Source organism: Lynx rufus, unplaced genomic scaffold (genome assembly GCF_022079265.1).
Source record: "Lynx rufus isolate CCGP_SWC_20201006 ecotype Redwood Valley unplaced genomic scaffold, mLynRuf1.p SCAF_1, whole genome shotgun sequence".
Taxonomy (NCBI): Eukaryota; Metazoa; Chordata; class Mammalia; order Carnivora; family Felidae; genus Lynx; species Lynx rufus.
The window spans coordinates 22,538,515-22,562,732 of record NW_025814823.1 but is presented as its reverse complement, the minus strand read 5'-3'; the positions used below and the strand labels follow the sequence as shown (position 1 = coordinate 22,562,732).

At 38.5% G+C, this 24,218-nt stretch overlaps 1 protein-coding gene across 2 annotated transcripts in view; it reads left to right on the top strand.

Annotated features, from left to right (window-relative positions):
- CYSLTR2 (cysteinyl leukotriene receptor 2) overlaps nt 1–24,218 on the top strand; it is a 113,703-nt gene that overhangs the window by 28,293 nt on the left and 61,192 nt on the right. Inside the window, exon 2 of one of the 2 annotated variants that reach the window (XM_047079647.1) lies at nt 7,420–11,019. The exons of the other annotated variant lie outside the window; for it this stretch is intronic. Within the exon in view, the coding sequence (XP_046935603.1) occupies nt 7,469–8,458 (990 nt within the window). The 5' untranslated portion in view covers nt 7,420–7,468 and the 3' untranslated portion in view covers nt 8,459–11,019. Of the gene's footprint in view, nt 1–7,419; nt 11,020–24,218 lie in introns of those variants that run through there. 2 annotated transcript variants of the gene reach the window in all.

The following is a 24,218-nucleotide window of genomic DNA, read 5'->3' as shown; positions in this document are numbered from 1 at the left end:
TTGGGGGCCTGGATTTGGGAAAGAATCAGGAATAATTGTTTGATGAGAGAAGATATAACTCAGAGTCAAGAAATAACTATAGGCAACATTATAAAAATACTCAACAATAATTATTAGAAACTTTATTTTGAAAGCAAGGAATCTTTTTAAAAATGATTTAAAATTATATCAGAAGCACTGAAATTTAACAGAATATTTTATTTACAAAAATCTTTATTAATGAGTATAAAATAACCTAAGTATTTTATATTAAAAAGACTAATTCTAATATTACTTTTTTGTACATTATTCCTAAAACAATCTATAATAAAGGATTTATTAATATGCCCTCATACGTATGCATTTAGGCATTCACAAATGTATAAATACACAAATAGTAATGAATTTAAAGTATTGAACTATAGCTTTAAAATTAAATCTATTAAATAAAACAAAGGGTGTATCAAATTAAATTTACCCTCTGAATAAACTATTTTAGTTTTCTTAATAAACAAACAGAAAATCATATCATTATCTTCTATGCATATTTGTATTTCTCTGTATTAACTATTTATATTAATTATCATCTTTAACCAAAATAATCAACCTTCTTTTTCATTAAGCATAAGAAAATTTAGAGGAGAGAAAATAAAGAATAATTCAGATATTTTTCTATCTACTAGCATTTATGTCATGCAATTTAAATAATTTTAAAGTATAATATAATTAAAAAGTATAATTCAAAGGTATTTACAAATTTTGTTCATCTACTGCCCTTGTAAAAACTAAGGAAAAAATTACATGTAATGATCACTGTTTTGTATCTGTTTCTTATTTAGAAACTAAATATCTAAAGATCTAATCTAAAGATTATTTATTAGTTATTTGTCCAAGGTCCTAAAGTTAGTTAAGGATTTATAATTATAATTATAAATTATAATCATAATTTTAGGAAATTATAATTTTAGTTAAAATATTAAATTCTTATGCTTTGTCCCAAAGTTAGAATGTCATAAAATTAAACCTTTAAAAAGGCATTCATTGTTATCGGTCATTTTAGTTAAATACAATTTTATATGTATAATTTTGAATTTTAAACAAGTTATGGAAGTAGTGGAATATTGCTTACTTCATAAACAATGCAGGAAATTCAGTTTAATCAAAAGAAATTTAATCCTGGCCTTGTACAAACCAAAATATTGTGCTGACACTAGTTTTTATATATTAAACTAATTTTTAAAGACTCTGAATCATGCTAAAAATGTTATCTTCTTTTAACTTGAAAGTAATGCCCTTTCTTTTCTCACAAGTGTAATAACAAAGCTATTATGTAAATATACTTTTAGGGTCCACAAATGGAATACATCTTAATAACTTTGTCTTTTTTTATATTTCAGACATTTCACCTATTTATCTGGACTATACATTCCTCAAATGTACACATAAAGAGTGAAGGACTCTTAATCAAGTAATCATTATTTCTTAAGAGAAGGAAAATGAGAAAGAGGAAATGAAAAACAAAAAGGAAGAGGAAATTCCTTTAGATGAATATGACATTAACACTAAAAAAAGACAATTATGTTCCCTCTGAGAAGAAAGGTTGTATATAGAAAAACAATTTTTGGGGGGTGCCTGGCTGTCTCAGTCGGAGGAGCATGCAACTCTTGACTTCAGGGTTGTGAGTTCAAGCCCCACATTGGGTGAAGAGATTACTTAAAAATAAAATCTAAAAAAAAAAAAAAAAAACCAACATATTTCAAAATATATACATGAAAAGGAGTGACATCAAAATTGGCTTACATCCTTGCCAATTTTGTCAATGACTGATTTAAAAAAAACAAAAAACAAAAAACAAAAAAAAGCCAGCATTTATTAGTCCCCAACAGATGGAAGTAAAGGAAGGGGTATCACCAACATTAAATAAAAGAATCTTTCTTTTAGACAACTTCCTCTTGAAAGTTGCCTCACTTTTTGTTTCTAGAGTGCCTTTCAAGTAAACAATCTTGTTTATGTCAAAACTTCCCCAAAGCGGCCATTACAATTCTGAATTGTCCCTGGTGATATTGTGCCAGTTGCACGAGTGCTTTACAGGGAGGAAATGCTGAAGGAAACCTCTTGGCCCTGGGAGATGTGCAGTTTGAAGTTGAGTGGGCCCCAGGAGACCTGCGGTGGTGTAAGGATGGTGCTTGTCTGCACTTCTGCCTCTGAAATTTGGGCAAAGGTCACCTGTCTCAAGTTAGGGCTGAATAAACAACAAAGCAGATCTCAGGGTCACAAAGATATGACAGAGGAAGTCATTCCAATTTTTGAAATGATGACCTTACACCAAGTTGATCCAAAGGACAAAATTTGTGCAAAGAATGCCAGTCCTTCTGAACACTCAGTCCCTGCGGCAGCTGGAAGATGGACTAGTGGGGTCTTTCCTTGTCTTTTCCTTATAAACTTTTCCTCTGAGGGGCAAACAACACTCAAGACAATAGACAGACTATACAATGGGTATTAGAAGTTTAGGAAACAATTGTCACAATTTACTACATTTACAAGTCTGATTGGTAACTAGAATGTCTTGGGGTTATCATTATTATTTTTTTTTTAGCCATTCTAATAGATGTGTAGTTCTATCCCATGGTAGTTATAGTTGGCATCTCCTTAATGGCTAATGCTATTGGACAAACTTTTATGTACCTATATGTCATCTACACACCTGAAATATCTCTTCATGTCTTTTGCCTATTTTCTAATCAGATTGTTTGTTTTGTTTGGTTGGTTTGGTTTTTACTGTTGAGTTTTGAGAGTTCTTTATATATTGTAGACACTGGTCCTTTGTCGAATCTGTGTTTTGCAGATATTGTCTCCTAGTCTGTAGCTTATCTTTTCATCCTCTTAACAGAACTTTTTGCAGTGCAAAAGTTTTCCATCTTGATGAATTCCAATTTATCAATTTTTCCTTTCATGGATCATGTTTTTGATGTTATGTCCAAGAACTCTCTGTCTAGCCTTAAATCCCAAAGATTTTATCATATGCTTTTTTTCCTAAAAAAGTTATAGTTTCACATTTGACTAATTTGGTCTATGATCCATTTTTGTTAATTTTTGTATAAGGTACGAGGTTTAAGTCATGGTTCGTTCTTTTGCCTATGGATGTCCACTTGCTCCAGCACTACAAAAATACCATCTTTCTTCTGTTGAATCTCTTTTGCCCTTTGTCAAAAATTAGTTAAGCATATTTGTGTAACTCTTTTTTTAGGTACTCTGTTTTGTTCCACTAATTTATGTGTCTATCCCTTCAATATCACACATTCTTGAGCACTTCCAATTCCTTTCCCTTTCCACATAAATTTTAGAATAATCTTATCTATTTCAACAACAAAAAAAGTATTGCATGAATTTTATTAGGAATTTCATTAATCCTATAAATCAATTTGGGAAAGATTGACATCTTTATTCTGTTGAGCCTTCCAATTCATGAACATGGTGTGTGTCTCCATTTACTTCGAACTTTGATTTCTTTCATCAGCATCTTGTAGTTTTCAACATATAAATTCTGGAATGTCTTGTTAGATTTACACTTAAGTATTTCATTTTATTTTTGAATGATTGCAAATGGTACTGTATTTCTTATTCCAATGTGTTCATATGTTCATTGCTAGTATATAAAAATACAATTGATTTTTATGTGTTGTATCCTGTGACTTGGTTGAATTTACTTGTTACTTCTATGACTTTTTGGTGTAGATTCCTTGGGATTTTCTGTGTAAACTGTCATGTCATCTGCAAATGGGGAGTGTTTTCTTTCTTCCTTTCTGGTCAGTAAGATGTTGATTTCCTTTCTTGCCTTATTTCACTGGCTAGAATTTACAGCATTATGTTAAATAAGAGTAGTAAGAGTAGACATCCTTGCATTGGTCCCAATTTTAAGGAGAAGGCATGCAGTCTTTCACCCTTAACTATGTTAGCTATGAGCGGGGGTTTTTTGTTGATAATTATCAAGTTGAGGAAGTTCCCCTGTATGCCTCTAAGAGTTTTGATCAAGAGTGGGTATTGGATTTTGTTCATATGCTTTTTCTGCATTCATTGATATGATCACATGATTTTTCTCATTTAGCCTCTTAACATGAATTACATTGACTGTTTTCTAAATATTGAGCCAGGCTTGAATGCATGAAATAAACCATACTTGGTCATGATATATAATTCTTCTTGTAATGTTGCTAAAATTTACTTGCTAATATTTTGCTAAGAGATTTTGTGTCTATATTCATAAAGAATATTGGTCTGTAGTCTTTTGTTTCATACTGTGTCTGGTTTTGATATCAAGGTAATACTAGCTTTGTAAAATAAACTGGGATATGTATCCTCCTCTTCTGTTTTCTGGAAGAGATTGCATGGAATTGGTGTTAATTCTTATTTAAATATGGTAGATTTGGGTAGAAGTCTCCAGGGATACCACCTGGACTTGGAGATTCCTTTTACAGCTTTAAATTAAGAATTTAATTTTCTCAGTAGTTAAATTTATCATTTTGTATTTGGTGAGTTGGGGTAGGTTTTTTTTTTAAAAGAAATTAATCCATTTCCTTTAGGTTATCAAATTTATTCTTGTAGAGGTAATCATGGTATTCCTTTATTATATTTTTGATGTATCTATCATGATGTTCCCTGTTTCACACTCTTGATAATGGTAATTTGTGTCTGCTCTATTTTTACTTTTGTCTGTCTTGCTAGAGGTTTGTCAATTGTATTGATCTTTCCAAATAACCAGTTCTTTCTTTCATCGATTCTCCTTGATTTTTGTTTTGTTTTGTTTTCAATTTCCTTGATTTCTGCTTTTACCTTTATTACTTGCCCCCTTTTTCTTGATTTGGGTTTATCTCATTTAAAAAATTTTTAGTTTCTTGAGATGGGAGCTTAGATGATTGATTTAAAACTATTTTGTAATGTATGCATTTAGTGTTTTACAGTTCTCTCTTAGCAATGCTTTTGACATACCCTACAAATTTTGATATGATACATTTTCATTTTTATGGAGTTCAATATATTATTTGGTTTCCCTTGAGACTTCCTCTTTGACCCATGGAATATTTAGAAGAGTGTTGTTTAGTGCCCAAGCATTTGGAGATTTTCCTATTATCTTTCTGCTGTTGATATCTAGTTTGATTCCATTGTAGTTATAGAGCACACTCTGTACGGTTTCAATTTTTTTTAATCTGTTGAGGTTTTCTTTTTATGGCCCAGGATGTGGTTTATTTGGGTATATGTTTTGTGGGCACTTGAAAAGAATGTGTATTCTGCTTTGGTTGAATGGATTTTTTTATAAATGTCAATTGGTTCCTGTTGGTTGATGTTATATTTGAGTTTTTCTGTATTCTTGTGGATTTTTGTCTAGCTGCTCTATCACTTACTGAGAGAGGGTTTTGAAATTACCAACTATACCTATGAACTTGTCAATTTCTCCTTTCAGTTCTATCAGTTTTTGCTTCACATAGTTTGTAACTGTTGTTAGGTGTATACACATTTAGAATTGATGTGTCTTTTTGGTAGATAAACTCTTTTATCATTATATATTGTCCCTTGCATAATTTTCTCTGTTCTAAAGTTTACTTTATCTGGTCTTAAGAGCCACTCCTGATTTCCTTTCATTAATGTTTGCATGACATATATGTTTTTCACCCTTTTACTTTCAACATGTCAATACTGTGAATTTCTTATATACAGCATATAATTTATATATACATATATAGACAGATATAGATATATCGGTCTGTCAATCTATATTTTAATTGGTATATTTACACTATTTATATTTATTGTAATTATTTATTTTTTAGGGATAAGTGTGCCATTTTATTTTATTTTTCTATTTGTATTATCTATTTTCTTTTTCCTATCTTCCTGTTGGCTACTTGAACACTTTTAAATATTCTGGTTTGATTTATCTCTAGTGTTTTGAGCTTATCTCTTTGTATAGCTTTTTAATGGCTGCTCTAGGTGTTACATTACACATACATCACTTACCACAGTCTATTGGCATCATCATGTTACCAACTCAAATGAAGTGTGGAAATCTTACCTCCTTTGTATCCTTTTACCTTTCCCCATTTATAATATAGTTATAATTATCTTTAAAAATTCCCCTACATTAAAGCTCATCACACCAGACAATGTTTCAATCATCAAACATAACTTAGACTCAAAAAAGAGAAGAAAATCCTATTGTACTTACCCATATTTTTGCTTATCATGTTCTTACTTTCTGATGTTCCTAGGTTCCTTCTTTTATTGATTCCTTTCTGATATGAGAACTTCTTTTAGTCATTCTTTTAGCGTAGGTCTGCTGCCAACAAATTCTCTTAGTTTTCCATCATTTGAAAATGCCTTGACTTCTCCTTTATATTTGTTTTTTTTTTTTTTTTAATTTTTTTTTTTTCAACGTTTATTTATTTTTGGGACAGAGAGAGACAGAGCATGAACGGGGGAGGGGCAGAGAGAGAGGGAGACACAGAACCGGAAACAGGCTCCAGGCTCCGAGCCATCAGCCCAGAGCCCGACGCGGGGCTCGAACTCACGGACCGCGAGATCGTGACCTGGCTGAAGTCGGACGCTCAACCGACTGCGCCACCCAGGCGCCCCTTCTCCTTTATATTTGAAGGATATTTTTGCTGGCTATAGAACTCTGAACTGTAGACTTTTCTTCCTCAACATATTGGCCAACCAGATCCAATAATACATTAAAAAAATTATTCACCACGACCAAGTGGGATTTATACCTGGGATGCAGGGCTGGTTCAGTATCCACAAAACAATCAATGTGATTCATCACATCAATAAAAGAAACGACAAGAACCACATGATCCTCTCAATAGATGCAAAGAAAGCATTTGACAAAATACAGCATCCTTTCTCGATAAAAACCCTTAAGAAAGTAGGGATAGAAGGATCATACCTCGAGATCATAAAAGCCATATATGAAAGGCCCCACGCCAATATCATCAATGGGGAAAAACTGAGAGCCTTCCCCCTAAAGTCAGGAACAAGATAGGGATGTCCACTCTTGCCACTGTTATTCAACATAGTAGAATGTTGGTAGACTTCTCTTTCAGCACTTGAAAATGTTGTGCCACTTCCTTTTGTCTTCCATACATTTTGTTGAGACATCTGCTGTCTGGTAGATTTGGACTGCAGTATGAACATAAGCACTGGACCAAAGGTCTCCCAAGTTTGAGGCTTCTGCTTCAACAAAGTAAATGAATGTTTATTTTGTATTCTAGAAATGTATCATGAAATATAATGGAGCATATGGTAAAAACTTTGCTGATATTTTTGACTCAAGTTTCAAAGAAAAGCTAGTATTTCTCCCTGTTTCATTAAAACCTGGAAAGATGTAAGTAGTGAGCAGGAAGTAACTTTTTGTGTCTGTGTTTTTTTTTTTTTTTTTAAATCCAGCGTGGAGAGAAAACTTATGCCCTTGCCTCTATATATCTCCACATCATAAATGGAACCCAATGGCACCTTCAGCAGTAATGTCAGCAACATGGACTGTTCAATCGAAACCTTCAAAAGGGATTTTTACCCCATCGTGTACCTGATACTATTTGTCTGGGGAACCTTGGGAAATGGATTTTCCATATATGTTTTCCTGCAGCCTTATAAGAAGTCCACGTCTGTGAATGTTTTCATGCTAAACCTGGCCATTTCAGATTTTTTGTTCACAAGTACACTGCCCTTCAGAGTTGACTATTACATCAGAGGCTCCAATTGGATATTTGGGGACCTGAGCTGCAGGATTATGTCTTATTCTATGTATGTCAACATGTACAGCAGCATTTATTTCCTGACTGTGCTGAGCATTGTGCGTTTTCTGGCAACTGTTCATCCCTTCCGGTTCCTCCATGTGGCTAGTATCAGGAGTGCCTGGATTCTGTGTGTGGTCATATGGGTCCTTATCATGGCTTCCTCAGTAGTGCTTCTGAACAATGGCTCTGAGCAGAACGGCAATATCACATTATGCTTAGAGTTGAGTATGAATAAAATTGTTAAACTGAAGACGATGAACTACATTGCCTTGGTGATAGGCTTCATGCTACCATTCTGCTTGCTCAGCATCTGTTATCTGCTAATCATTCGAGTCCTGTTAAAGGTAAAGGTCCCAGAATCTGGGCTGCGGGTTTCTCACAAGAAAGCACTTATCACCATCATCATTGCCTTGATCATCTTCCTTCTGTGTTTCCTGCCTTATCACATACTGAGAACCCTCCACCTGGTCATGTGGAAAGTGGATACATGCAAAGACAATCTTCATAAAGCTGTGGTCATCACACTGACCTTGGCAGCAGCCAATAGCTGCCTCAATCCTTTGCTCTATTATTTTGCTGGGGAAAATTTTAAGGAAAGACTAAGGTCTGCACTCAGAAAAGATCACCCATGGAAGACAAAGTGCAGCATTCCTGTCTGCATGTGGTTGAAAGAGGAAACACAAGTTTAAGGGGTTATTAAATGAGGCCTGTTCTTGTATACTTGTGTCCACCTTCATTCACACATAGTCCCAGTCACATGACCATGTATTTACATTATTTCCAACAAAGATCAATTCCTAACATTTAATTGACCATGACTTCTGTTAATAAGTCCTACTTCAAACATTTTATTAGGTGTGTTTTCAGTGGTTGAGTCTAAATGAGAATGTAGCAGACAAAATCTCTACTAGTCTTGCAACCTAAAATGTTAGACTGGGAAAAAATGCTGAGCACACTGAGTGCTTATTTTCTTCAGATTCTGTACCAGATCTCTGTTCTACCAGCCATTCTAAATTAACTTTAAGACAACTTCAACTTCCCCAGCTTCTCCAGCTCCTCTTCCATCTTCAGTCCCCTAAGATATAGCCAGGTTCCAGAGCGAAAGGAGGTTCCAGAGCAGATAAGAAAAGTATCCTAAGGAATCAGTGAAAAGACTTTGTGAAGAAGGCTGCCCTTTAACAAGGCAGTCAGGGTCCCAAAAAAGAAAGGTGAGAGAAAAAGGGAGAAAAGGACTAGGGCAAGAAAGAGCTGGTTAAAAGTAGGGAGAAAGACAAATCTTATTTTGCACTGGGAGAGAGGCTCTAGCACACTGAAGGCAAGAAGGTTCTCTTTGTCTCTCTCGCCAGGGGACTAGAAAGGATAAGAAGACTAGGAGGAGGAACTGGGTCATTACCCTAGGGGGTGGAGGGATTATGTGTGAAATAGCAGAATAGAGGGGGTCAATATTACTCTTAGGATTTGGGTTTGGACTGCACTGCAGTTCTCAGTCCTGCTCACTAATCCATTTGGATGGGAGCCAGAATGGAGGAGGTTGCTTTAAGGGTTTGGTTGGGCACTGAAAGAGAGAGTGGGGTAGAGGGTAAGTTTTAAAGGTGGTTGTACCCCTGAAATTCTATTAATATCTTGGTAGAACATGCGTAGGGTGGCTTTCCTTTTGAGGGAGTATAGAAAAGAACTGGATAGTGGGAAGGGGTCCTTTCTGTCCACTGAAAAAAGCTAGGGAGACTACCAACTACTACCTCCCTGAACATTGTACCACCAATAATTGAATGCCCTCTCCACGCTGGGCAGACTTGTGCCAGGCACTTGACATTCAGGAACCCCGTTTAACCCTCACACTAAAGCCATTCACTCTATGAATGAAGAAACGGAAGCTCAGAGAAATTAAGAAACTTGTTCAAGTTCTCACAGCTTGTAAGAGTTTAAAAAATCTCCATGCAGAAGGGTTGGCCAGGTGCTTACTTTACCGCTCTTCCTACAAATCTTCAGGCAAATTGGTTGAAAATCTGAATAAGAGTTCTCTCCCCCCACCAGGCACCTACCCCTCCTCACTGTCATGAGATTTTCTCTTTAGAGTTGTTGATCCCAGGCAGAGTAGCGTGTGGGAGGGAGGTAGTGTTCTAAAGTCAGGGAAGAAGTGAATGTTTTCATTGTAAACAAGAGTCCCAGAACCCTTCTCTTACTCCTCTGTCTGGATGCTGACAGAATATCCTGTCAAAACAATAGACTGGAGAATTCACCTATGGGGAAATGCAAGAAAAAGACTAACAGATACAGACTGTTGAGGATTCCCCAACATAAAAGCCAGCATCTGCCTTATTACCTACCTGACAGGGAAGCCCACACTGCAACTAATCTATTCAGAGAGCATCTAGTCAACCTGTTAGAGCCCCATTATTAATTATGAATAGTCAATGACCACTACACACGGGCAGGGGGGAAAGGTCCAAACATAAAAAAATACCAACAAACAAATCAGGATAGAGACATTTTCAATATGAAATGTCTCAACACTTTTATTACCCAAGTACTTTTTATCAGAAACCTACTGTGAGGATGTGCTCCTCCAAAATAAGTGATTAAGCCAAGATAGAGGAAAACATGACATCTAAGACACAAGGAATCCAGTACAGGGGAAAGGTGAACAACAAAGGATGTTGGTGGTAGCAGAAAAACAAGAAACCAGTTGATTTGAACAATTTGGAGAGATTTATATTTTTCTTGAAGAAGTTGGGATGAACTAGTGAAAGTACATAGAAAAGTAAGCAAGGGAAAAGACACTGTGATCATTGAATGCGAGCAAAAAGAAACTGTTGTTTAAGAAAGGAAATATAATCATAGTACACTACATGGCTCAGCTGTGACTAATGTTTACACAATATAATGTAAATAACAAAATGCTGTGTATAACTTTTTTTGGGAAATGAGAGGAGAGGATATGTATGTGGGGGAGGGGTGTAAGAAATCTAGGTCCCCATCTTCAATCACAGAAAATGCACAATAACTAAAGCTAAAGAATGATAAAAGCTGTATAAAAATGTTATTTAGCAATAGGGGCTACAGCCCAGAAGAAACAATGAAAAGAACGGACAAGGTTGGCCTCTGGGGAGTTTGGAGTGGGAAAAAGGGTGGCGATTTCTCTTTCCCTTTTAAGAACTAATCATCTAACTTGTAAATATGTATTGCTGAAATAAAAATTAAGTTAAAATTAAATTTAAAAATTTAAATTAATTCTTCGGGTTTTGTTGGTTTGTTGGTTTGTTTGTTTTAAAAAAAAAAAAAAAGACAGGGGCACCTGGGTAATTCAGTCGAGCGATGACTTCGGCTCAGGTCGTGATCTCAAGATTCATGGGTTCGAGCCCCACATCTGGCTCTGTGCTGACAGCATGGAGCCTCCTTGGAATTCTCTCTCTCCCCCTCTGTCTCTGCCCCTTCCCTGCTTGAGCTCTCTCTCTCTCAAAAATAAACATTAAAAAAATTGAAAAATATATATTAAAAAAGAAACAAGACAGAAAAGAAAGGCCACCAGAAATGGGCACTGAATGAACACTGACAGATGAAAGGAAAGCAGGCGGGGTGCCTGGATGGTTCAGTTGGTTAAGTGTCCATCTCTTGATCTTGGCTCAGGTCATGATCTCACATTTGGTGAGTTTGAGTCCCATGTCTGGCTCTGCACTGTCAGCAAGGAGCCTGCTTGGGATTCTGTCTGTCTGTCTCTCTCTGCCCCTACCCTGCTTGCACTCTCTCTTGCTCTCTCTAAATAAATGCATAAATAAACTTTATTAAGAAAAGAAGGAAAGAAAGGAAAGCAGGAAATGGTTAGACTTGGATTTGGGCCCCTGAGGGAGGCCTGCCCAGCCCTGCCACGGGAGGGGAGACCCCTCTTGGGATGAATGGAGTCACTTCCTGGGGTCAGAGGTACATCAGGATATTTTTTAGTCAGATGTAACAGAAAACCCAACTCCAAGTGAGTTAAATAGTCACTATCTCATATAACTGTAATATCCAAAGAAAAGTTAAACTTCAGACCTATTCACCTGGGGCTTCTGTGAGCCTTATTCTCCAGTTATCGGCTTGGTCCCATGGCTGAATCCCCTCGTGGGAATAAGCTGATTGCAAACAGCCTGAGGCTACGTTTCCTCACTTATTATTTCCAGGAGAAGAAACAGGGTATCTCCTGCTCAAAGCATTTAATAAAGTTATAGGGCTTCCCTTTGATCAGACCTACTCAGATTACACACTACTCTAGTTTACTAGACCAAAGAAGGGATTGCTCTGATGGAGTGAGGATGATCAGAGTCTACACCTGCAGTAGGGTTAAACCCACTGAAACCTCAGCTGGGAAAAAATTGAAATGGAATTTGCAGAGGCCACATATTCTGCATTGCAAGTGAAGTGGAAAAGAACCGCCAGCCAGACAGCCAACCAAGCTCAGCGTGGCCAGCACCTAGGCAGCAGCCCCAGCAGCTGAGGAGGGTGAGGGAATGATGTGCTGGTGGAAGAAGGATGAAAGCTAAAATAGGACTTTATGTTGTAAAGTCACAGGGATTTTCGAAGGGTGATTAGAAATCTCAACAACTCTCCAAGGTTAAGCTAGCCCAGATAAAGCTGTGATAACTGAGAGCACCCAAGGTCCTTGGGATGAACGGTCATGGAGGGGTTGTGAGTTCTTTGTGTCTTTAAATCTCTGGTGGGTGTGCATGTGTGTGCATGAGAGAGAGAGAGAGAGACAGAGACAGAGACAGAGAGACAGAGAGAGAGAGAGAGAGAGACAGAGAGCATGCTTAATGACTTTTTCTTTTTCCAAGACTTTTCCTTTCTCTAGTCAGGATGAAACATCTCATCTGGTAAAGAATGTTATCCTCCAGGAAGAAAACAAAATGGAAGTCTTTATTTACCAAAGCTAAAGCCAAGAAGGTCCTGAGGTTTTAGATATAGTTCTTTTTTTGTTTGAGAGATTAGATATCCCCTCAAGCAAGTGCATTAATTGTTCAACTGGGAGAAAGGATTTTTGTTGTGTCAACTTTAGTGGACACCATGCTATTTCAGTAAAGACCTAAGAACAAATGCCATTATATTTCATAACTATTTTAAATGACCAATTCTATGTTTTAAATTTAATTAGGATGACTTACAATTTATTCTGAAGCAGAGATTATGTCAAACTGGCCAAAAACAGGTGGGGGGGGGGCTTTCTATAGAGAATTCATTTTTATTCCTGGAAAAGAGCTTGAAAATAGAGGCCCTGTCCAGGGAGAATGGGGGTGAGGTGGGGAGGGGGTAATTCAGGGAATATGGTGATACAGATCCTTCCTCTGAAACATTTTGTCTCCAAGTAGATAGAGGCAGCTATTTAGTGCTAATAAAAGCCACAAGGAGAATTATAATGAAATAGAACTTGTTCTAAAAAAATTAGTGTGTATTTTAAAGCTCTAGTAAATAAAGAGTATGGCACTGACATAAGAATCCAGAGTTCAAGGATACACAGCTTAGAATGGAGACTAGTTTACATGGAAGTTGGAAATGTCTTAGCAGGGTTAGCTGTATGATGTTCTGAGAAGCTATTTTTTTAAGGTTATTTATTTTTGAAAGAGAGTGAGAGCATGAGTGGAGGAGGGGAGGGGCAGAGAGAGAGAGAGAGAGAGAGATTGAGAGGATCCCAAGCAGATAGTGCAGAGTCTGACATGGGCTCGAACCCACAAATGATGAGATCATGACCTGAGCAAAAATCAAGAGTTGGATGCATAACCAATTGAGTCACCCAGGCACCCCCTGAGGAGGCTAAATTATAAGCCCAGGGATCCCTGGCCCCTCCCTGCTCCCCTGCTCTTGTCCCCAAAGATTCCTGCATTCCAACTGCGGAGTGGACATAGCAGGGCCCGTGTGACATAAATGGAAGCTACAGCCTGGGTCAGTGGACCAGAAGGGCCTCCCTGATGTGTTGGCTCATGTAGAACATCAGGACCTTTGCATAACCCTCAAGTTAGGGAAAAACAAACTCTTGTATAACTCTCAAAATGGATAACCCTTATAATGGCCAAGACTGAATTTCCTATTAGCCTTGTGCAATGGATGCTTAGAGTCTGATGTAAATTAATTTTCTTAAAACTAAGCATGACACTTTCTTTATTCACAAGACTTTCATACAAATAAAAATGTCTGAATTAAAGAATAAAACTGTTGCCTCTGTTCTTACTCCCTAACCAGCCTAAGAAATAGAATCTTATTAGTACCACCACACATATTTATGTACCCCTGATCTTGAAGGTAACCATTATTCTGAATTTTGTGTTAGTAACTCTTTTTACCATATAAATATATCTCCAAGCAAAATATTATAGTCGACTCTTGAACAACACAGGTTTGAATCCCGTGGGTCCACTTATATGCAGATTTTTTTTCTATCTACAGTATAATACCGTAAATGTATTTTCTCTTCCTTACAATTTTCTTAATAAGATTTTCTTTTTTCTGCCTTACTTTATTGTGAGAATATAGTATGTAATACATGTAACATACAAAATATGTATTAATCAACTGTTTAATTTTATCAGTAAGACTTCTGGTCAACAGTAGGCTATTAGTAAAGTTCTGAGGGAGTCAAAAATTATACATAGATTTTCAGCAGTGTAAGAGGTTAGCACCCCCAATACTCAACATTGTTTAAGGGTCAACTGTATTTAGTTTTGCATGTTTTTGTACTTTTTATAAATGGAATAATCTAGTAACTATTTTTTTTCCATTTAGCTTTACCTTTTTGAACTTCAGTCACGATACTGCTGCTCATATGAATGTAACATTTAATTATCCATACTTCTGTTAATGAAGAGTTAGATTAATGTCAGATTTTGGCTATTTGGAACAACGCTCCTACAAATATTCTCATAATGTGCCTTTCAGTACACACATGTCAAAGCTTGTCTGATAATATACTTAGGAATGTGTTCATGATCAACCATTCTACGTAATACCCAACTCTCTTCCAAATTGGCTTTACTAGTTCAACCCCCTGACAGCAGTGTATGAGAACCTCCATACATCTACCTCCTTGGAAGCATTTGAGATAGTGAGACTTTTAACCTGTTGAAACCTGGTGAGTTTCAAGTGACTTCCACTGTGGTGTTCATATTTCACTGTGATTTTCATATATTATTTACACTTAAGGAGTTAACAAGCAATAAGCCCTCACAAAAGGAAACAAAGATTTTACTTTTGGCAAAAGAAAAATGATAACAGATGGACACTCTGAAATGCAAGAAGGAATAGTAAACAAAGATGTAGATAAATATATGGGTAAATCAGGAGTTCTTGGCTGATAGCTAGGTTGACTATCTTCTGCTTTTTGTTGTTGCTAATGAGAAGTCAGCTGTCCAATTCCTTTAATAACAGTTAGCAGGGGCACCAGGGTGGCTCAGTCATTTAAGTGTCTGATTCTTGGTTTCGGCTCAGGTCATGATCTCACAGTTCGTGAGTTTGAACCCCGAATCAGGCTCTGCACTAATAGGACAGAGCCTGCTTGAGATTCTCTCTCTCCTTCTCTCTCTCTCTGTCCCTCTCCCACTTGTGCTGTCTATAAAAATAAATAAATAAACTTAAAAAAATTTATTAATGCTAGATACTCTTCTAGGAAATATGTATGCATTTTTTCATGAAATACAAGAAACTGAAAATGTTATTAATCATATTTTACGGATGAAAATGTTAAGTCACAGAGAGGTAAAGTCACTTGCCAAAATGTACTTACAAATGATAGAACCACCAGTCAATGTGTTTTCAGAGCTCATGCTCTTAGCTACTACACTTGCCACTTATACCTTATTTTCTTATGTACCATACACTAAACTGGAGTGTCATACTGCTTCATAAGTGAGTTGACTTTTTCCTGGTTGGTCTTGAGGTCTCCTATCTTTTGTATTTTGAGATATTACTATGATTTATTTTTTTTTTTTAATTTTTTTTTCAACGTTTTTTTATTTTTATTTTTGGGACAGAGAGAGACAGAGCATGAACGGGGGAGGGGCAGAGAGAGAGGGAGACACAGAATCGGAAACAGGCTCCAGGCTCCGAGCCATCAGCCCAGAGCCTGACGCGGGGCTCGAACTCCCGGACCGCGAGATCGTGACCTGGCTGAAGTCGGACGCTTAACCGACTGCGCCACCCAGGCGCCCCGAGATATTACTATGATTTATATCATCTTTGCTGCCTCTCATCCATGGTGATTTGGTATGTTTTGTGATTTTTGACTCCGGGCCCCTGTTCTTTGGAACTTTATCAGTGGGAATATTTTGAAGCTTATGTTGGCTCTCCTCCAGAGAGGTTTTATGTTTATTTCTGCCAGGTTCTTGGATGAATTCCAACCCTGGGACTACATTAAATTAAATTTACTACTTGATTTTTTTTTTATGCCACATAACACGAAGACATAAGTCAGAAACTGATGGATGTTACAAACAAGGAACAGACAGATGAACCACCAACAGAACACAGAGTATAAAGAATTCTAGTTCAAATGATGGTTTTATGGAAAATGGGCCAGAGCTTAAGAAAGAGCAGAGTTTAGCAGACAGACAATGAGGAAGGAAGAAGGGAAGGGTATTGCAGTTGAGGGACTTAAAGACCCAAACAAATCTAGTGCTTTTTGAAAATTGTGACACTCTGATGTGGACTGGTGGGCAATGGTAGTGCATAAAGGCTGGGGAAGCAGGTTGGGTGGGATCATGGAGGATTGTGAACATGATTCAAGAGGCACTGGGAAGTCATGGGAGACTTCTGAGGAAGACTACATAATGACTGGAGTCATTCATATCTGAGGAACATTACTCTAGAAGGAACATGAAGAGTAGATCTTCAGTATAAATATAGAACAATGTCCTGCAGCCAAACGGAATTTACTCTTGATTATCTTCAACTGTACTTGATTCATTCTCTATTCTTCTCTGCTTGAGGAGATAAGTACAAATTAATTTTATTAGGTTTGCCTGCAAGGAAATGGCGTAAGTCTTTGAGCACAGGAGCCATTCACTTTGAAAATTGATGACCCGGGGCGCCTGGGTGGCGCAGTCGGTTAAGCGTCCGACTTCAGCCAGGTCACGATCTCGCGGTCCGTGAGTTCGAGCCCCGCGTCAGGCTCTGGGCTGATGGCTCGGAGCCTAGAGCCTGTTTCCGATTCTGTGTCTCCCTCTCTCTCTGCCCCTCCCCCGTTCATGCTCTGTCTCTCTCTGTCCCAAAAATAAATAAAAAACGTTGAAAAAAAAATTTAAAAAAAAAAAAAGAAAATTGATGACCCTTTTCACCAGTCCTCAGATTGCCTCATGTGGGCCACATTTGAGTTTGTGCTTTTTAATTAGGGCTGAATCAACTCTTTAGCTTTTAAAACCAACAAGCAAACAAACAAACAAACAAACCCAGACCTGGAAATTTTTATTGAATATATTTGTAGTCAGACCTGATTATCTGTGTTTTTTAAAAGATTTGCTAGTGCTTCTTGATGGTATACATCTTCAGAGACTCTTTTCAGAGTATTTCAGACCTCCCACTACCCTCTTTGGAAAAAGTCAGACCATTTTTTACAAACTGTTCTCCATTTCAAATTTGAATACATGTCAGAATAGCTCCTGAGTATATGAGTTCTATTGCAAGGGAAAATATAAATCTGAAAAAGCATGCTTATAAGGGAAAGAGTGTTTTAACACTGAGTCAAATGAGCTGAGACCTAGCCTCAGCTCTAAACACTTTCCAGCTATGTAACCTTGAGCAAAGGACTTGGCTGTCTTTGCCCTGGTTTTTCTCCTCGGTAACATGAGAATTGACATACTTGCCCCATCTTGCAAAGTAGTCATGAGGACAAAATAAAATATGAAAACATATGCCAATCCTTTTGGAAACTATAAAACTCTACAGAAATGCAAACTATCATGTGCTACTAGATATTTTGTCTCAATTGAGTTTTTATTAATTATTTAGTTTTAATTAATTATGAGTTGGTCCCTAATTTGTTCTTCACGTTTGGATTTTGTTATTTTGAGTGTTCTGAAAATGGTATACTCCTATTCCTACTTACAAGAATGCAGTGGGGCACCTGGGTGGCTCAGTAGGTTGAGAGTCCCACTTCAGCTCAGGTCATGATCTCGTGGTCCATGGGTTCAAGCCCACGACGGGCTCTGTGCTGCCAGCTCAGAGCCTGGAGTCTGCTTCAGATTCTGTCTCCCTCTCTCCATGCCCCTCCCCAACTCGCTCGCGCGCAAGCACTCTCTCTCTTTTTCTCTCTCCCTTTCAAAAATAAATAAACATTTAAAAAATTAAAAGAATGCAGTGATTATGCTGAGCGTAATGTAGCGCTTCTGCCAGAAGTCAGAATTCATCCTTGAGATGAGGGAGAAGCAAGCATCTGGGAACTGCTCCAAGGTGACCCCCCCAGGGGCTGTTGGAACAAAGGACTTTAATCCTCTGCTTAAGAAGTGATGTCATGGAAGGCAAATTCATCATGACTCAAAGCAACTCTGGGTCTCCTTAACCTCTCAAATGCAGACATCTATAAAAAGCTTTTTACATAAATAAATTTTGTTATATCCAGAAATGTGGGAACAAAGCCATAATCTCAAAAGTTAAATGTTAGACCATCAAAAATGTGTACTAGAAATCAAGGATATCCCAAATCTGGTTGAGCTCAGATGGGATGGTTGAAATTCACAAGCTTAAACTAAAGGTTAGGGGTTTTATTTTGTGTTGGTTTGTTTTCATTTTGCCACAAGGCTACAAGAAAGAGAAAATCACAGATCGGTGAGGACTGGACTATGGGTAACATACAAGACTCAAGGCTAAGGTCCTGGGAAGCATTTTAGTGCAACAGGGAGGCTGTGGGTTCACAGTCTGGGAGTCCTGTGTGAACTCTGGCTCTGGAGTTCCCAGGCAAGGGAAGCAATCTCTCAAAATTTCAATTTTCTAATTGGTAAACCTGAAACTATTAAGATCTATCTCATAGTGTTGTGAAAATTACATAAGACAACATATGTAAAAGCAACTAGCAAAGTACTGGGTACAGAGTAGACCTCTCCAAGATGCTTTCACCGAAAACACACCATCCTTCATCCATAAGCCAACTTGGACAAGTCACTTTGCAGAAAGTTTAAGCATAGGCTGTTTGGACTTCCCAGGAGGGAAGACTTTGGCTCTATTTGAATGATACTGCAGAGAAAACTGCTTCATTTTAATAATTCTGTGCATTTACCTTGCACGTTTGCTCCTGTAACCTGTGTGAAGTCAGGTAGTTGTGTGGTCCAGTTATAGCATGGAGGTACATTCAAAGAAACACAGCCTGGCAACTAACGAATAATTAAGCAATTAGAATCTTTAATACATCCCTTCAAGAAAATGCCCAAGAGGATTTGTTTTCTTAGCATACAGAAACCCATCCCACCCCATCCCCACCTTCAATCTTTCTCCTTCTCTTTGTATCTCTCAAACATCTGGCAGCAGCTCCCGAGTCTTTCTACATCACCCTGCTCTGCATTCTTAACAGCCCCTACTTCCCTCCACTTTTTTGTTACCTTGGAGGGCTGCATAATGCTGTAATCTTATGTATACATTTATTAAATAATTAGCAATTCTTTGAACATTAAATAGTCAATGACCCTCCAAATATTCTTAGACTAGGTATATAATAAATCAAAATATATACATTTAATAAAGTAATTTTTTTCTAAATATTTAATTTTTTTTTTAACATTGACTTATTTTTGAGACAGAGAGAGACAGAGCATGAATGGGGGAGGGGCAGAGAGAGAGGGAGACACAGAATCGGAAGCAGGCTCCAGGCTCTGAGCCATCAGCCCAGAGCCCGACGCGGGGCTCGAACTCACGGACCGCGAGATCCTGACCTGAGCCGAAGTCGGACGCTCAACCGACTGAGCCACCCAGGCGCCCCTCTAAATATTTAAATATTGCAAACCTAATTCACTACTTCTAAATGTTTAATTAAATTCACAAATACATTAATCTTATAAATATTTTAATACCTTAAGAGATAATACTTAGATTATAATGATTACAAAAATCAGTGCACTTACATTAAACAAGTAACAAGATTATTAACATGATAAGAAAAAAACCCTCCTTATGTAAAAATGTGACACTGGGTGGCTCAGTTGGTTTAAGCCTTCTGATTTCACCTCAGGTGATGATGTCACGTGGGTTCGAGCCCCACATTGGGCTCTGTGCTGACGGCTCAGTGCCTGGAGCCTGCTTTGGATTCTGTGTCTCCCTTTCTCTCTGCCCCTCCCCTGCTCATGCTCTGTCTTTCTCTCTCTCGCTCAAAAATAAATAAGCGTTAAATTAAAAAAAATAATAATAAAAATGTGACACTCCCAAAATGCTTTCACAACTGATTTATACATGTACATTATTATGAAGAAAAATTTCCCATAAGGGATCATACACATATCCTTGCCAGTACAACACCTTATGCATAACGAACGTCAGCAAGTATTTATTACATTGAACTTTATACCTAAGACTTCCCCCCAGAGCAATGATATGATGATCTCCATTTTACAGATGAAGAAATAGAGTCATAAACAAGTTAAGACATCTTGGATTCTGAATTATCCCTTCCTGGCCCTTCTGTAAGCAAAACTGTGCTTCCCAGAAGTCAGAGGCAATGCTCCTCTCCAATTTGATGGTGACACAGGCCCTGGTCAGGCCTGCTAGAGGCCCACTGATGCAATAAAGAACAGAAAACAGAAGGAACTCATTAGAGTGTATATTAGTCTGCTCAGACTGCCATAACACAATACCACAGACTGTGTGGCTTAAAACAAAGATATTTATTTTCTTACAGTTTTGGAGGCTACAAGTCCAAGATCAAGGTGCCATCAGGGTTGGTTACTAATGAGGTCCCTTCCAGACTTGTAGAGAGAGCTACCATCTCACTGTGCCCTCACATGGCCTTTTCTCTGTGTGCACAAAGAGAGAGACAAAGAGACAGAAACAGAGACAGAGAACTCTCTTTGGTGCCTCTTCTTATAAGGCATCAGTCCTATCAGATTAGGACCCTATCCTTATCACCTTTATTACCTTCCTAAAGGCCCCATCTCCAAATATAGTCACATTGGGCGTTAGGGCCTCAACATAAATTTTGGGGGTGACACAGTTGGGTTCATAGAAGAACACAATGCGCTTGAGACAACATGACCCTCCTCGGCCCAATGCTTCTGGCCTCCTCCTCATGGCAGATTCTTCTCTCCTCACAGGCTATATGAACTCAGAACTTAGGGTACACCTCTGGGGAAAATAAGAGAGGTGTTAGGAAGATTTGACCTTTGTATCCTTGATCTTGTACATGACTTTCCCTCTGATTGTTAGCTGGCTTGTGAGTAAACTGAAGGAAAGTAAATGGCAACAGAGTCCAAACCATCACTTTTGCTGACCTTTAAAACTAGACTATCTCTTAGGAAAACCCCTTCAAGAGGCAGTGTGGTGCAACATAAAGAGTGCTATAGCTGGAATCAGAAGTCCTGGGTTCAAATCCCAACAGCTTATCTTGGCCTATAAGCTCCCTCATGATTGAAGCTCTGGCTCTCCCCACCTCACCCCTTATCCCCTTCTCTCTTACTCCCTCCAGCAATGCTGGCTTCCTGCTTCTGCTCAAAACCAACAAGCATGCTTCCTACCTCAGGGCCTTTGCAACAGCTGTTTCCTCAGCCTGGAAATGTCTCCCTCAGGTACTCACTTGGCCCATTCTCTTACTTCATTTATTACTTTACTTAAATGCTGCCCCTCCCAGAAAGTTCTTCTCTAATCATACTATCTGAAATGGCCCCCACTCCTCTCTTCCATCAGGTCTATCCCTAGATCCTACTTTATTCCTCTTTGTAATATTTATTACCGTCTGACATTATTATATATTTTTATCTGTTTGTGGCTTGTCTTTCCCGATATATTGCAAACTCCACTGGGGTAGGTTCATTAGTTTCATTCATTGCTACAGACCATGCCAAGATCAGTTCCTGAAATAAAGAAGTGACTCAATACAGATTTTGAATGAATGACTTGAATGAGCACTGCTTCCCAACTTGGCTCTTCCTTTCTCAGGCCCGGCCCTCAGGGGTCTTTGTCCTGCCCTTGACCTCATGGGTACTGGTGTCTCAGTGGACCCCAACGTGCCATCAACCCTGCAGCTCCTATAGCCATGCCAGCTTTCAGCAGACAGTGGGGGGGGGGGGTAGGCTGCCATGAGCACATGAGAGGTTCCAGAAAAGACATCTACCCTGAAATGGTACAGAGGGCATGGGTGAAGAAGAGAAGAGTGGCTCGGGGCCAGCTAACATCTTCAAGGCTGGAAACAAAATGGGAAATTGCATGACAGTGACCTTGCAAGAAGAAAAGTTGGGAGGGGTTTACCAAAGACAAAGCACAAAGCAAAATTTTGTGCCCAAGATAAAAGTGTTTCTGGGCTAAAGACAGAAGACAGATGAAGCAAAAAAACCTCAACAGGCCCAACTATCGGTGCAGAAAGGAAGAGAGTGAAAGCGCCCTGAGATAAGGCCCGCTCACTGCCCTCTCCCTGCAGACTAGAGCAGCTCCCGGTACATCACAGGTACCCGGTGAATTTGTAGTTTATTTGAAGACGCATCCAGAGGGCACATTGTAGGGGTGTGTGTGGTGAGACGTAGCAAAAGTGGCACGTGAGAAAGACAGCCAACACAGACAGCTTCAAATGAAGAAGCTACTTTAAAAATTCATCAATGATGAGATGGAAAGCCAGGCAGCCACAGGGTCGCTCTCTGGTTTGAGCAGTAACTAGCTATGGGAACCTGGGTAAGCCACTTAATTCTTTTGTATCTTATTATTTCTCATCTGGGAAAGTGAGTACAAATGCTATTTACTTTGTAGATTGGATCTGAATTACATGCAAGAGAGCCCAGCATGGCCCCAGCACATGAAGGTGTTCTATTGCAATGCATGGAGAAGAGGGGAGGGAAGAGGAAGGGGCTAAATGGAGAGGTGGCACTGGACAGGGAGAGAGCAGTGGGTCAGGAGAGAGGATTCAGGCAGGGCGGACAGAGGAAACTTCCGCCTCAATGCTGAAGCGTTGACCCCTCTGGCTGGTGTGACCCCCACCCCCACCCCTGCAGAAGGCGCCTGGGGAAGCCCCGTGCCCACCTGGGCAGAGGCAGGGCAATTAAGGCCCATGGAAGTCTCACAGGTCTCTGCAGGAAGCAGAAGTTCGTTAACAAGGATTCATCAGACTTGGATGCCTGCTGGGGAGGAGATGGAAACACAGTAAATGCATCTCATCATCAAAAGCAGGAAGGAAACGAAACATTTTGGAAGTCACTGAAAGGCAGATTTTATGTAAGTTTGAAGTAAAGTGTCTAGTTAACCAGTTGCTTTCCAAGTGACTTCTCGATTTTGTATATTCAGTATAGACTTCACCTTGACATACACTGGAAGGTTTGTGAGCTCAGTCAGGAGTTGCTACGTAGAAATTTGTAATGAACTCACTCAGCAAACAATGTAATCACCATCCCTTATTGATTGCCTGGATCAAAACTATTTTCGTAGAACACTAAGATGTCTTCAATGACAGTATAGAATAGTTTTCTAGATGCACCTCAGTGGCTCAGTTGGCTAAGTGTCTGACTTTGGCTCAGGTCATGATCTCATGGTTTATGGGTTCGAGCCCTGCACCAGGCTCTGTTTTGACAGCTCAGAGCCTGAAGCCTGCGTCGAATTCTGTCTCTCTCTCTCTGTCTCTCTCTCTCTCTGTCTCCCACTTGTGCTCTGTCTTTCAAAAATAAATAAATATTTTAAAAATAAAAAAAAAAGAAGAGTTTTCTAGAGGCTACACAATGTGAGATATCATAATCTGAGAACATATATGCAAATGACAGGTCTTAAAGAGATTTACAAAAATGGAGAACACTGTCATTCTTCCAGTTTTTTTTTATCTTGAAAATATAGTTATTTTTCATAAAAACTTTAAAAGAAAGTGAGCATGTGATGGGTTCACTATTATTATTTTTTCTACTGAAATAAATATTTTAATAAGAAATTTAATTGAAAAGTAAATTTCAGTTTTTAATGTGGAAAATACTGATTGGTAGAATGTGCATAAACAAAAGCTTTTTGAGTCTTCAATAACTTGCAAGAGCGTAAAGGGATTGTAAGACCGAAATGATTGCAAAGTTCATAAGATGATGTACTTATCTTTTCTGTACATTATCTTTAGCCTACAGAACAGACCCCCCAGATAAAGCCTTTGATTTCCAGCATACAGAGAACAAAATGGAGGGGGAGCCTGGGTGGCTCAGTCAGTTAAGCATCCGACTCTTGGTTTCATTTCGGCTCAGGTCACGATCTCACAGTTCATGGGTTCGAGCCCCGCGTCCAGCTTTGTGCTGACAGCACCCAGCTTGTTTGAGATTCTCTCTCCCTCTCTCTATGCCCCCC